The 15251-nt window shown below is 33.7% G+C and overlaps 1 protein-coding gene across 2 annotated transcripts in view; it reads left to right on the forward strand.

Moving 5' to 3' along the window:
- FBXO9 (F-box protein 9) overlaps positions 1 to 15251 on the forward strand; it is a 30640-nt gene that overhangs the window by 6707 nt on the left and 8682 nt on the right. For both annotated transcript variants that reach the window (XR_012478579.1, XM_074237204.1), the window contains exons 3-7: positions 311 to 469; positions 1633 to 1690; positions 8525 to 8624; positions 13945 to 14075; positions 14986 to 15100. Coding sequence is in view for 1 of the 2 variants with exons in the window: in XM_074237204.1 (XP_074093305.1) it covers positions 311 to 469; positions 1633 to 1690; positions 8525 to 8624; positions 13945 to 14075; positions 14986 to 15100 (563 nt within the window). In the remaining variant the exon portion in view is untranslated. The remainder of the gene's footprint in view (positions 1 to 310; positions 470 to 1632; positions 1691 to 8524; positions 8625 to 13944; positions 14076 to 14985; positions 15101 to 15251) is intronic.

A 15251-nucleotide genomic window follows, 5' to 3' on the forward strand; every position in this document is an offset into this window, starting at 1 on the left:
GCTTACCTATAACTCAATTTCTTTGGCAGATTGAACTTTGTTTTGACCCTGACCCATGTACTGATTTACATAGTTTAATTCATGTTGGTTGAAACTGAAAATTTTAAAATAGAGTTGGAATAAGTTTTGTAACTTGACAGACAATAATTATTGCCTTCTGCTCATTTATGTTAGGCTTAAAAATAGACATATTTTTATGTCTAAAATAGGTATATAAATGCTAGACCTTTTAAAAATATTATAGTGGTACTGCTCACTTTTTTAAAAATCTAAAATTATAATAATGATGAATTTAGATACTTTTTCTTAGGCACAACTCCAGATGTTCCGAGCTCAGTGGATGTTTGAACTTGCTCCTGGTGTAGGTTCCAGTGGTTTAGAAACTCGATCATCCAGGGGATCAACAAGAGGGTCTTTAGTAAAGACCACAGATACCAAAGGAAAGCAAGACCAGGCAAAAGAAGAAAAGGTAGGGACCAAGGGCTGTCTTTGTTTCAAGATCTTGACTGTTCACATGGGTAATCACTTATGTTTTCTCTGAATTTCAGGGATGTTCAACTAGACAAGCCTAGCCTTGGAGTAAATCAATTTCTTCAGTAAATGTGAATTTGGAAAGATCTTACTGATGGAAGTAAAGTCAGTTTATCAGTTTATAACTTCTTCCATGTCAGAGTAACTTGATAGCTTACATCTATCAGATTTGTAGATCTTGCTAGGCTAAATATTTAGTATCAACATTGTATATATCCTTTGTTGGATTTCTTTTCATGACTGTGGATGGCACTACTTTTTTTATATGCTTTTCAACTTCAGGTCTCATTTTTTGGTATCAAATAGTAGATCCCTAAGATATCTCTTGGTCTTGACAGTATAGGATTTCTCAGAAATTTTAAGAGCTTTAATAACTTAAAGAATACACTTACTTGGACTTTTGAAATACTTTGTATCAAGGTCCAGTGAACTAATGATCTTGAGTACATCAGTGTCTATTTGAAAAGAAATTCATTTGTTCAAGTAATAGCTTGTTTTCCAAAAGTATATATTATGTATCTTTCTTGGGAGAAAACCAAAAGATAAAGTAGAGCAAGTTTAGGGTAATTTCTTTTCTTCTTTTTCTCTGTCATTATATCCCTAGAGGGATCATTTTGAAAACCTTCAGGTAGAAATTGGATCAAGTCTTTTAAATGAAGCAGCTGGGTATGATGCAGTGGATAGAGCACACAGAATCAGGAAACCTTGAATTTCAAGCAAACTCAGACATTTATTATATGACCCTGGTCAAGTCCCTTAACACCTGCCTCAGTTTCTTCATCTGATGAATGGGGATAGCATCTACTTCACAAATTTTGTTGTAGAGCTTAGATATCTAAAGCATAAATAAAATGCTTTGAAAGCCACAGAGCAATAAAAGTTAAGAATCTTAGCTCTATTATTATTAATATTTAAAAGAAGCAGACATGTCATTAAATGTAATAGTTTTCCCCATTTCTGTGAATTCTGATCTGTATATCCAAATACATTTCCCTTAATATTTAGCTAGACTTTAAATAATTTCTCAGTTTCAGTTGAGTGAAAATTTGTATCTTTGGCTTTGTAGTTTTTTTTTTCTGATGTCCTTGCATGTTTTTACAGGCCAGAGAACTGTTCCTGAAAGCAGTGGAAGAAGAGCAAAATGGAGCACTCTATGAAGGTAAAATGCTCTATCGAGAGTAATACTATTTAAACACACAATTACATAATTTCTCACTCCTAATTTTTTGTTATTGGATGACTTTTGTCATATGAATAAATTTTATAAGCTACAAGGGGGCAGGGTTTTAAGTCAGGAATTGGATTCAAGGCATATTTCTGACATATGGTCACAGGTTTTGTGACCACAGGCAAAGCAATTAATTACTCAGAGCCTTATACAGCTCTCTAGGACTCTTTAAGTTAAAAATAAATTTCTGGTTTGTATTGGAGGAAGGAGTATCCTCATATGAAGTCTCCTTTACCACTGAAGTCTCAAGTCTAGGACTTCCCTCTCATTTACTGTATATATACATATATATATATATATATGTATATATATATATATATGTATATATTGCAAGGCAATGGGGTATGTACTATGTTTCTAAATCTTTACCACCATAAAAAGTACTACTATACATATTTTGGTGTATGTATAGCCATTTTTGTTTTTTGTCTGTGATCTCCTTGGGGGTATATACCTAGAGTATGGGGCAGCTAGGTGGTACAGTGGATAGAGCACTGGCTTTGGAGGTCATCAGGAGGATGGAAGTTCAAATCCTGCCTCAGACATTACTAACTGTCTGACCTTAACGCCAGATTGCCTCACATCTGGGGCCATCTCCAATCATCCTAATTTATATCTGGCCTCTGTATCTAGATGACTGGGAGGAGAAAGTGTGAGGCTGGTGTCTTAGCATAGCACCTCCTCACTTCAACTCCTGTGCTTGTCATGGCATCACCTTCCTGATGCCATGGTCTTCTTTGAGAATAAATGATACAAATCATCATCATCATCATCATTTAGAAGAGAATCTCTTGAGTTAAAAGGCATTGCTGAGTTTAGTTTCTTTTGATAATTTCATGTCCATCACAGTGTGTTTGCTGGGCCAGTCTTTCCACACATCTTCCAACATTGACTGTTCTTGTCTTCTGTCATCCTTTCCAATTTGCTGGTGATGTGAAATCTCAGGGTTCTTTTGATTTGTATTTGTGACTTGGAGCACTCATTTATATATAATAGCAGTTCTTCTATCATTTGATATAAAGAAATGGAAAATCCTAGTTTCTTAATGTGACTTTTAAAAACTAAATTTATTTTAAATATATTTTAAAACCAAGAAGATAATATTAAAATTAATAAACTTCTTTGGGTTGGAATGATATGTTTTTGTGAGAGGTGGTGTAGTGAAAAGAGCAGTAGTAGAACTGTGTTTGAATCCTGACTCTCACACTTAATAGATTTATAGATTTTAAAGTAGGAAAGAACTTTAGAGAACATCTAGTCCAGGGGGTTCATAATTTGTGTGTGTGTGTGTGTGTGTGTGTGTGTGAGAGAGAGAGAGAGAGAGAGAGAGAGAGATTCATTCATTGGAAGCAGTTTGGTAAAGTCTATGGATCCCTTCTCAAAATAATCTTTTAGATGCATTTAAAAAAAGGATTATAAAAGAATGTTGTCATTAAAGTACTAAGTAAACAAGTTCATGAACTCTAGGTTCAGAGGTCTTGAGAGGTTAAATGACACAAATATTAAGGAGATGGACTGAGATTTAGATTGAGATCCTTTAATTCCATATTTAGTGAGTACTCTGTTTACAATATCATATTATTACATGTAATATAGCCATGTGACCATGCCAAGTCACATCACCTCTTAGTTACCTTATCTATATGAAATAGGAATAATAATAATAATAATAATAATATTGTCACCACTTAAACTTATAGATTGTGAGCAAAGTGCTTTGTAAAATGTAAGGCATAGAAATTTTCATTGTCATTTCTTCACACAGGCTTTTTGCTATGCCTATAAGGCACACCCCTCCTCATTTCTGCTTCTCAACATCCTTATTTTACTTTAAGGATCATCTCAGGTGTGCCATCTTCTTTGCAAAACTTTTTTTGATTTTTGCTTTCTAGGCCCCCTATGCCTTGCACCTGCATAGTTACTTAGGTGCTTCATAAATAATTGTTGGATTTTAATATAATCCTCATTAAGAATTTAAGAGGCATCATGATACATAAGATAGAGAGCTGGCTTCTAAGTCATGAAGATCTGGCTTCAAATTTCATCTCCAGCATTTACTGACCATGTGATCCTGGCTAAGTTCTTTATCTTCTCAGGAACCCAAGCAGCTCTCTGAGACTGTTCGTTGCAGAAAATATATATATTGCTTCAGTAAAGGAGTTTCTGAACTGGGAACTTTTCATACCAAAAATGGCTTTGTTTCAAAAAAAAGGTCAATAAATACCATTTGAATTTAGATTCTAAAACTTAATTATTTGTCAGGTGTTTGATGCTATGCCATGGGTGAACTTACTGAATGAGAAAAAGTGCAGCGAGTCTTTCATTCCTCGAAGAAGTAAATACTTTTTGACTAAATGACATGAACTGAAATTGTGACACACATCAAACTCCAGTGTTCACTTTCATTTTGTATTGATCAAAAATGCCTAAATAAAGGCTTTAAAAAATAACCACATCTAAGGAAGAAATACAATTGTTTAAAACCAGGAACCACTCCCAAATAAATAGATAAGTGATGAAAAGATAAAAGTTTTTAAAAGAAATGCAAACTGTCAGTGACTATATAAAAGCTGTCTCAAAATCCCTGATAATAAGAGAAAATTTTTAAAACATATCTATATTATGAAAGGATTTTTTTAAATTAAAAAAAGAACAAAAACTTAGCTAAGCAGTCAATGTTAGAGGGTCTGTATGAAGACACCAGTTCGATGTTGGTGGAATTGTGAATTGGTTTGCCGGTTCTGGAAATCAGGTTGGAATTATGTGATAAATATCACTAAACTGTACTTTTAGATAGTGATCCTGTGATTGGGCATTTACCTCTACAAGGTCAGAGACAAAGAAAATTTCAATATTTACCAGAAAATTCACAGTAGTCTTTTTGCTTGTTTTTATATAAGCCATTTCCCCACCTTCAAAATGGACCTTTTCATATTTTAATGCTTTTAACAAGCATTTATTAAGGACTTTGTGTCAGGTGTTGTGCTATGAGCCAAGAATAAGCAAAAAGAAAGCAAAGTACATGCTCTCCAGGAGCTCAGACATTGGCAGTGGGGGAATCTAGGAAGGACCCTGTGGGCAGTGAAAAGGCACAAAGTTAGGAGTGCTGAAGGGAATAGCACCAGAGTCACTTGATGGTAGTGTTGATGGAGGGTTGTAAAAGTGTAAGAAAACTGGAAAAGTAGAAAGAGTCAAAGAGATCTAAAAGCCAATGTTCCATTACATTTTTATGCCATGGTTTTTTCATTTGTTGCCCATTTGATTGGCATATTATCTTCAATTCTTTGCTATCACAAGATGCTAGTATAACTATTTTTATATTAATATGAGCTTTCTTTATGTCTCTTACTTCACTTGGGGGAGCACTGGGACTCACTGAGAAAAAGGGGATGAAGAGTTGGTTCATTTCTCATGTACAATTCAGAACTTAAAATTCAGAAGCATTGAGTTGATGAACACTTCCACCAATAGTGCATTGGTTCACCTGTTTAACTGTTCCCATTTTTATCATCTTTGTCAATTTGCAGCCCATAAGGTACAACCTGCAAGTTGTTTTAAGTTGTATTTCTCTCACCATTCGTAAACTTAGACTGTGTTTTCATATGACCATTCATGGTTTGCAGTTCTTAATTTGAAAACTAATCTTACACTTTTACAGGACTGGAAACAGAATAAGTAAGACTGGTTATGAAATGGCAGAACATACTAGTTTATATATGTGTTGTCACATTGTGGGCAGTAAGAATTGATGACTTTCAGGAATTTAGAGAAATATGAAAAGATTTGCAGAAATATAAATAACTATAAAAAACAATATACAAAATGATTACAATAATTAAAAAAAACAAAAAGGAAGCCAGATTCTGCATTATTCTGATAATCTTGGATCTCAAGAAGGGACAGCAAGAAATAAACCATAATGGTAGGTGGAATACTGGATTTTGAAGTTTATCAGACTTCAGTTTGAGTCCTGCCACAGCACTTTGATAACTAATGGGACCCTGGGCAGTTTACTTAACATGTTTGAGCCTCAGTTTCCTCAGCTATAGAATGATGGAGTTGGACTTGATGGCCTCTAAATTCTCTTCCAGTTCTAAATGTGTGATCCCTTAGTAGCTGTGTGACCCTAGGTAAGTGTCAATGTAACATCTCTGAGTCTCGGTTTCCTAATCTGTAAAATAAAGGATTGGATTTGACATCTTCAGGGTGTCTTTGAACCCTAAATCTATGATTCTGTGATTTCTCTGCTTATAACAGAGAGGTGGGAGTTTAAAGGGACTGAATGTTGCATTAATCGGTAGTATTGTCATTGTGTCAGTTATAGAAGAAAATCAGCACTCTACATTTCAATTTTCTAAAATAAAGTTTTATTGATACTCTTGTTTTTATATATCATAAGAATTTCTCCCATTGTCCCTTCTCTCCCACCAAGAGAGCTATCCTGTATTAAATATTTTTAGAATAAAAAAAGGAGAAAGAAATCATTAAAACTAATTTGTTTTAGGGGCGGCTAGGTGGTGTAGTAGATAAAGCGCCAGCCCAAGTCCAAAAACATATGCCATGTGCCAGACTTAATGTATTTCTGCACATCTACAAAGGAATGGCCTGTGGGCTAGGGTATTGCAAGAATTAAATGAGATAACTACTGTGGAGTACTTTGCTGACCTCACAGAGTCCTTGAGCTTTCTAATACAGGGCTTCAACGGATATCTTTTCTTGGACTGTTGTTTTGTTACAAAGGAGAGTTCAGTTCTGATATTGAATACAATTACATGTTTAACAATCTGACTGGGGGGTGGAATTTTTTGTACATGAACTTTAAAATTGACATTAACATTTTCTTAAATCTAGACAATCAACACAGTTAATCAAATCTTACTTTTGTAAATTTCTGATTCCTATGGTGTGAATGATCACCTTGAAGATTTAATAATGTTCCAGCACCACCCGCTGGTCAGCAATGTCTTTCTATATCTCTTCTTTGGAGTCATGCTTAAGCTTTGCAATTTTTCATCTGTATTCTGGCATTATATTCTCTTTTCCTCTGGAAAAGAACTGAAGTCAGATCTATCTGGAGTTAGATAGACCTGAGTTCAAATCCATCCTCAGATACTTGATACTTTAGTTATGTGACTTTCGGCTGGTGACTTAATCCCATATTCATGCAAAAAAAAAGAAGAAAGTAATAATATGTAATATAAAAACAAAAGGAATCAGTAAAATTTAAGCTAAATTCTGAAGGAAATTTTTAAAAGAAAAATGCACTTATGCAAATAGAAAAAATATGTGTGTGTGTGTGTGTGTGTGTGTGTGTGTAGAGGAGAGATGTGCTTTTGTCGGGGATAGCTATAAAAATCTGCATTTTGTCATGCAAGGTAGACAATGCTTTTTTTGATCTCATACCATATTATTGTTTTTGAAAAGATTTAGAGAAAAATCATTCCAAGCAGGAGAGACATCTACTGAAAATACTAGGAATCAGGAGTATTTAAGGAGCAAGGAGGCCAATATCACTGGATCCCAAGGGTACAAGTATAAGATTTGAAAGGGATGGGGGGGAGTAGGTTAAGAAGAATTTTGAAGGTCAAGTAGATTTTCAATTTCATCTTGGAGGTAATATGGGGCCATTGAAGTTTATTGAGTAGGAATGAGATTTGTCAGACTTATGCTTTAGGAAAATCACTTTTGGCAGCTGAATAGAAGATGGGATTGGAGAGAGAGAGAGAGAGAGACAGACAGACAGACAGACAGACAGACTAGACACAGGCTAGCCCAGCAGCAGGCTATCTCAGTAGTGGATGTGTGAGGTGAAGTGGTGGCTGACTCAAGTGGTGGCACATATCAGGGGGAATGAGAGAAAGGATATAGTAGAGGTAAAATGAGCAAGCCTTGGACACCAGTTGAATTTAGAGGGTGACAGGGAAGAGTTTAAAGGTATAAATTTTTTAAATGTGCTGAATAATTAGGAATAAAAGACTAATTTTTAAAAGCCATTCAGGCTTTTACTAATCCCATCAGCAATAAGCTGGTAGTTCCTTTAATTTAACTCTTTGCTTGTGATGCTAAGAAAAAATACATTGTCCTTAGATAATTCTAGTAGTGCTGATCCTCTGTTGATTATTTCCTGTTTATCCTGTATATGACTTGTTTGTGCATCTTTCTTCCTCATTAGATTCTTGAGGTTCTCTGGGCTAGGACTGTTCTTTGTCTTTTTTTTTATTCCTAGGATTAGCTTAGTTCTGGCACAGGGTAGGCTCTTAAATGTTTATTGACTAGAAACAATTGCTGTTTCAAAGCTCCCCAAAAATGTGGAATGGGGAAATATACAGTGGAAAGTAGTAAAAAGATGGATTACAAATTCAACATATGTTTACTAGGTATTTCCTCTGCCTATGTACATTGTGCTAAATGTATATAGGGACTACCTATTAAATAGGTCTGGTCCCTGCTCCCAGAGAATTTGTAAACTAAAAAGGAAAAATAGTATAAGAATTTTAACAAGTATTTCTATAAGTAAATACTTTATATTAAATGTTCTTATGATTTACCAACTTTAGTAAAAAAGAGGACATATTTATTCACAGTTAGCTTTATAGTATTGTTGATTACTGCGAACTGCCAGTAAAATAAAAGTAAATCATTCAAGATTACTACATTCAGAAAAAGGGATTTTTGTTGTACTTAAAGAAAATCATCAAATTAAATACCATTAAGATGGAATAAATGTGTTGTGTTTAACTAATTTCTTTTTATTTCTTATTTTAGCCATCAAGTTTTATCGTAGGGCTATGCAACTTGTACCTGATATAGAGTTCAAGATTACTTACACCCGGTCTCCAGATGGTGATGGCGTTGGAAATAGTTAGTGAGTATATAATCAGGTCTACTCTATTAAAACAGATAAACTAATATTTTTGCCCAATGACAAAATAATAATAGAATTGTGGTAATTATGTAGTTTCAACCAAATTATGTTTAGATAAATGTTTTATTAATATTTGAACAATAAAGATTTGGTAGTATAACACTGATATAAAATTCTAAAGAGATTAATTGACTTTGCCCAAAATTAATGATTGAGAAATTTGTTATTAAGAGTAAGTTATCAAAAATGATTAAACTAAATGATTTTTAAAACCTTTTTATTTTAAATAGTACTTAGTTTAACTAAGAAAAGACTAAAATATAATCAAGCAGCCTTTTTAAATAATAGTTTAAATTAATACCTCCAATTCACATTCTTTCTTTCACTTGAAATGCCCTTATTCTTGGCTATGTTCAAATCTGTCCATCCTTCCAAGACCCTACTCAGGTGTCATTTTTTCCCTAATGTTTTTTTGATCCCATTGCTCCAAAGTGAACTTGTACATAGCATAATCTTATCTTTTTTTTGAAATTTTTTTTATTTTATACTATTGCAGTAATTTTGTTGTGAGAGTAAGCATAAACCCCGCTTCCCCCCAGAAAGATGAGAAATCTCAACAATAGTGAGAGACAAAGAAAAATGTGTACTTCAGTCTGTGTTCAGATTCCAACAACTCTGTCTCTGAGATGACTTGCCTTCTTTATCATAAGTCCACCAGAGAATTTGCTTCAATATTTTTCCCACCATTGCTATTACTAGCTGTATTTCTCTCCACTCTATTCCTCCCCAGTCTCATTTATACTATTTTCTCTCTCCTTTCATCCTGTCCCTGTTCAGAAGTGTGTTGTATCTGAATACCCTCTCCCATGATCTTCCCTCTCTTCTATCTCCTACTTCCCCCATTCTCCCTTCTCCCATCTCTTTCCTCTCTGAGTCATTTCTGATGAGAAAGAAGCTTCACTCGTTTCCTCTCACCTTTCCCATTCTACTCCATCATAAAAGCTTTTTCTTGACTCTTATATGAAATATCTTAGCTTGTTCTTCCTCTCCTTTCTCTTCCTCCCAGTACTTTCCTTTATCACCCACTGACTCCATCTTTTTACTATATTATACCATTATATTCGGCTCCTTCCTATGCCTTGTCTACATATGCTCCTTCTAACTGCTCTTATAAATGAGAAAGTTCATATGAGTTATCAGTATCTTTTTTCCCATTAGGAATACAAAGAGTTCAACATCCATTAAGTTCCTCATAGTTAATCCTTCTCGTCCATCCCCTCTATGATTCATCTGAGTTCTGTACTTAGAGATCAAACTTTCTGTTCAGCTCTGGTTGTTTCAGTAGGAATGTCCCGTTTCATTGAAAGTCCATCTTTTTGGGGCAGCTAGGTGGCACAGCAGATAGAGCATCAGCCCTGGAGTCAGGAGTACCCGAGTTCAAATGTGACCTCAGACACTTAATAATTACCTAGCTGTGTGGTCTTGGGCAAGCCACTTAACCCCATTGCCTTGCAAAAACTGGAAAAAAAAGTTCATTTTTTTCTCCTAAAAGAGGATATTCAGGTTTGCTGGGTAGTTGATTCTCTTGTAAACCAAGATCTTTTGCCTTCCAGAATATACTATTCCAAGCCCTGTGAGCCTTGTAATGTAGATGCTGCCAGATCCTGTATAATCCTGACCAAGGAGCCTTGGTAGTTGAATTGTTTCTCTGGCACTTTTTATAATTTTCTCTTTGATTTGGGAGTTTTGGAATTTGGCTATAGTACTCCTGGAAGTTTTTCTTTTGGGATCTCTTTCAGGAGGTGACCTGTGAATTCCCTCAAGTTCTATTTTACTGTCTGCTTCTAGGATCTCAGGGCAATTTTGCTGTATTATTTCTTGAAAAATGAAATCTAAGCTCTTTTCCTGGTTGTGACTTTCAGGTAGCCCAATAATTTTTAAATTATCTCTTCTCATTCTGTTTTTGAGTTCAGTTGTTTTTTCCAGTGAAATATTTCACATTTTCTTCTAATTTTTTTTGGATATAGTTTTATTTCTTCCTGATATCTTGCAAAGTCATCAGCTTCCTTTAGTTCCATTCTGCATTTGAAGGAGTTATTTTCTTTTTTTTAGGTTTTTTTTGTAAGGCAAATGGGGTTAAGTGGTTTGCCCAAGGCCACATAGCTAGGTAATTATTAAATGTCTGAGACCAGATTTGAACCCGGGTACTCCCGACTCCAAGGCTGGTGCTTTATCCACTATGCCACCTAGCCACCCCTGAAGGAGTTATTTTCTTCAGAGAGCTTTGTTATTTCCTTTTCCAGCTGGCCAATTCTGCTTTTTAAGGTGTTCTTCTCCTCATTTGCCTTTTATGTTGCTTTTTCCATTTGACCTAACTGGTTTTTAAGATTATTTTCTTCAGTATTTTTTGTATTTCTTTCACCAAGCTGTTGACCTTCTTTTCATGATTTATCTGCATCACTCTTATTTCTCCTCCAAATTTTCCCTCTACCTACCTCAAATGCTTTTCAAAGTCTTTTTTGAGCTCATTCATAGCCTGAGTCCATTTTCTCTTTCTCTTGGAGATCTTGGATATAGAAGCTTCAACTTTGTCATCTTCTGAGTATGTATTTTGGTCCTAATAAATATGTATGTAGACCATTACCGCTATCCTAAATGATATAGGTTCAAGTTTCAATGAATTATCTCACTTCAGGATTTCATCAAATCTCAAAGCATCACTAAGTTGATTGATTGTACTAGTGGATACTACAGGCTGAAAGACTTTTTAAGCTAGTTATAAGATTGAAATAGTGTATATGGAGAGTTAATAGTTGCAACTTAAATATAAAAACCTCTTTTACTAGAATTAAAACGAGGGTAAAGAAATTCAAATATGTAAAAAATATTAAATTACCAAGTTTTAAATGAGAAATTAATTTTAAACCCTAGATTTTGAACAATAGAATAATTTTCTATTTGGGCAGTGTTATTATTATTACTACTGAGTCAAAAATGAACTTTATTAGAAGATACCTTCATCTGGCATCTTGGTCAATCTAGAAAGCAAAACTGAAAATGAAAGAATCAAACAGATGTGTTTTAAGGTATCTTTTAGCTCTGGAGTTTGATCCTGTGTTCTGCCCTACACCCCACCTCAGTTTGTAGAAAAGGAAAGATACTTCTACTAAAGTTTTTATCTTTGCAGTTGCCACATACTATTAGAAAATATACTATATTTTCCAATATAAATACTAAGTTTCCAGAATCCATATTAAATACCAAGTTTTATTTTTTAATTAAATAAATATTTTATTTATTTTTCCAGTTATTTACAATGGTAATTTCTACCAATAATTTTTTTTGCAAGGCTTTGAAGTTTACAATTTTCCTCCCCTTCCTCCCTTCTCTCCCCTCTCCCCTCCAACAGATGACAATCTGATATAGGCTTTACATTTGTTTCTATGATGTGCACAGATCAAAATTGAATGTGTTGAGATAAAAAACAGATCCATAAGGAAAAAAGAAATTAGTAGAGTTGGCAAAATTATGTAATATATAAGATTGAAGATGATAATCTTTGGTCTTCATTTAAACTTCACAATTCATTCTCTGGATACCGATGATAATCTCCATCACAGATCCCCTAAAATTGTTCTTCATTAATTGCACTGATGGAGTGAGTACATCCATCATCCCATGTTATTATTAAGGTTCTTCTGGTTCTAGTCATCTTATTGAGAATCAATTCATATAGGTCTTTCCAGGCTATTCTGAAATCCTATCCCTTGTGATTTTTTGTTTTTTTTTTGTTTTGGGGGGTTTTTTTTAGGTTTTTTTCAAGGCAAATGGGGTTAAGTGGCTTGCCCAAGGCCACACAGCTAGGTAACCCTCGTGGTTTTTAATAAAACAATAGTGTTTTATCACATGCGTATGCCAAAATTTGTTTAGCCATTCCCCAATTGGTGGACTTCCCCTCAATTTCCATTTCTTTGCCACTATAAACTGAGTTGCTATGAATATTAAATACCAAGTTTTAGAAAAACTATTAAAACGAATTACAGTTGATGTTTTTATTTTACTTAGATTCCTTTATAAACAATTCATATGTTCACCAACTTGTCTTTTTAAAAGTACTATATTGTGGTTTCAGACTGGAAACCTTTGAAGCCACATAGTGATTTGAAAAGGAAAAAGCACAACTGAACATTATCTGCTTTGAATTTTTATTTTGTTAAATATTTTACAATTATATTTTAACTTGGTACCCTAAAGAGTTTGGCACTTCTAGAGGTCAAATACACTTTTCTCAGATGTGAGTGGACTCAGCTCTCCAAACAGTAGTTTTTTAGTTGCCTTTTTTAAAAAATCTAAATAAAAGAGATCTGCATCAGATAACTTGTTGAAGAGAATTATATTGAATACAGTGTAGAAATACTCTTCTTCCATTTCCCTTTAAAATAAACTTTTAATGCTATGAATAGTATTTAAGAATTGATCTTTTAAAGAGTTGATAAGTTGTCTGCTTTTTCTTATAAAATTAAGAACATAGCACTTAAGTTTGCATAATTACATTTCATATTTATATAGCACTTAAAGTTTATAAAGTGCTTTCCTTACAAACAATCATTTAAATTTGGTAATACAGTTGTTATTTATCTTTATTTTATTTTCCATTAGGAAATTGGTTCCTAAACTTCCACTTCATTATTAAAATTCTTTCTAGGTTCTTTCTAATTCTTAGCTTGCTTCTTCTGAACTTTTTGTTGTTGTTGTTGTTTTCTTAGCTAACTTCATTAGGGAAAAAAGGACACAAAGCTTTCCCAAAGCGTTGAACTGCCAGGTTGTTTGTACTGGGAGATGACTTAAAAGCCCTGCTAAAAATTTGATTCTCTTGATTTCTCTTCTTTTACTAAAGGTGGACGGAATTAGGACACATCTGTTAGGAAACTTAGAAGGTGAACTGCCATCTGTGTGTCACATTTGCTCTACTAGAATTCATATTTTCTTTAAAGAAGGCCTTGATACATAAACCACATGTTATCACATTATTTTAGTACTTTTGTACTGCTTAAAAATAAAATTAAACTCTTCATTAAATCCTGAACATCTGTTTGCAAAATATTCCAAACCTCTTGGAATCAGAATGGGTATTAGGTTTCTTTTGTCTAAAAGTCAAATATGAAACTATTAAGTTATTTCTTTACAAATCAGGAGAGAACTATCACACCATTGCCTTATACTGGAAGATACAGAAAGGACACTTTTAAATGCATAGCTTTACAGTTTGAAGTGTTTACTTCATTTGTTTCTCACCTTTTCTCTTTTCCCCCTCCTCCAGCATTGAGGATAATGACGATGATAGTAAAATGGCTGACTTATTGTCCTACTTCCAGCAGCAGCTCACTTTTCAGGAATCCATGCTCAAACTTTGTCAGCCTGAGCTTGACACCAGTCAGACTCACATTTCAGGTACAGAATCTTGGATGCCATAACTTAATAAGTATTTCTTTTTACTTAAGATGAATTATAAGTATATTAAACATCAAATTTTCAGATAGTTTACTGACAATATAGCAGTTATTCTGGCCTTCAATGTAGGAAGAAATCAAATTCCTTTGTATTTTTTTGACAGTTAAAATTTAAACATTCTGAGGCAATGTTCGTATTGGTGATATTTCTAGTTTTAGGGGAGGAGGAGAATGTAAATGTTGCTAAGTTAGGTGTTTATGTCAGGATTGTATAATGTAATAGAACTAGGAAACTTGGAAAAAATTCCAAGACCTTATAAACCAAAAAATATATTAAGGAATTTGGGGGTAGAGTAATGAGTAAAAATGCTATATACTTTATTTACTTGAAGCAAATGTGTTAACTTTGCCTTAGGAGTTTACAGACTCAAAAGACAATTAGAAATTTTTAAGCAAATGCTAAAGATTTAATAGGATAATATTTTGTTGTTATGAAAAACATTGTAGATTAGATATGGAGGCAGGTTTGTAATACTTATTATTGTATTTAGGTAATTATTGTGTTATCAGACATTATAAGAGATTTAGGAGGGGCAGGAGACAGGGCTTTGGTTAATATATGAAAATATCTGCTTTCTTTAGTAGAGCCTTATTTTAGTTCCAAATTTTAAACAAAATGTTTAAAGTAGATTGGAATGACAAGAAGCATCTTGCTCAGAAATTTGAATTAGGTAAAGTCAAATATAACCAATTTGCTATACAAAGAGAATAATAATTTATCTATTTTTGGTTAAATAGAAATTGCTGATTCAGTTGATTTTATATGAAAATAAGAGTAAGATAGTCATAATGGTATATCGAAAAAAACCCATTTTTTTGACATGATGGTCATTCTTATTTTTTGTTTGCAGTTTTGCCAATGGAAGTCCTAATGTATATTTTCCGATGGGTGGTTTCTAGTGATTTGGATCTTCGCTCATTAGAACAGTTGTCTCTGGTGTGCAGAGGATTCTATATTTGTGCCAGGTATTAACTTTTTGAAACAATTTAACTTAGTAATGAAATGACATGGTTATGGTAAGGTTATATCCATTATTAGTTGTATAATTTGATAAAGTGGTATACTCAAAATCCTGCTTGTGATATAATTGAAAGAGCACTGGAGTTTTGATTTTGG

The sequence above is a fragment of the Macrotis lagotis genome, chromosome 5 (genome assembly GCF_037893015.1).
Source record: "Macrotis lagotis isolate mMagLag1 chromosome 5, bilby.v1.9.chrom.fasta, whole genome shotgun sequence".
Taxonomy (NCBI): Eukaryota; Metazoa; Chordata; class Mammalia; order Peramelemorphia; family Peramelidae; genus Macrotis; species Macrotis lagotis.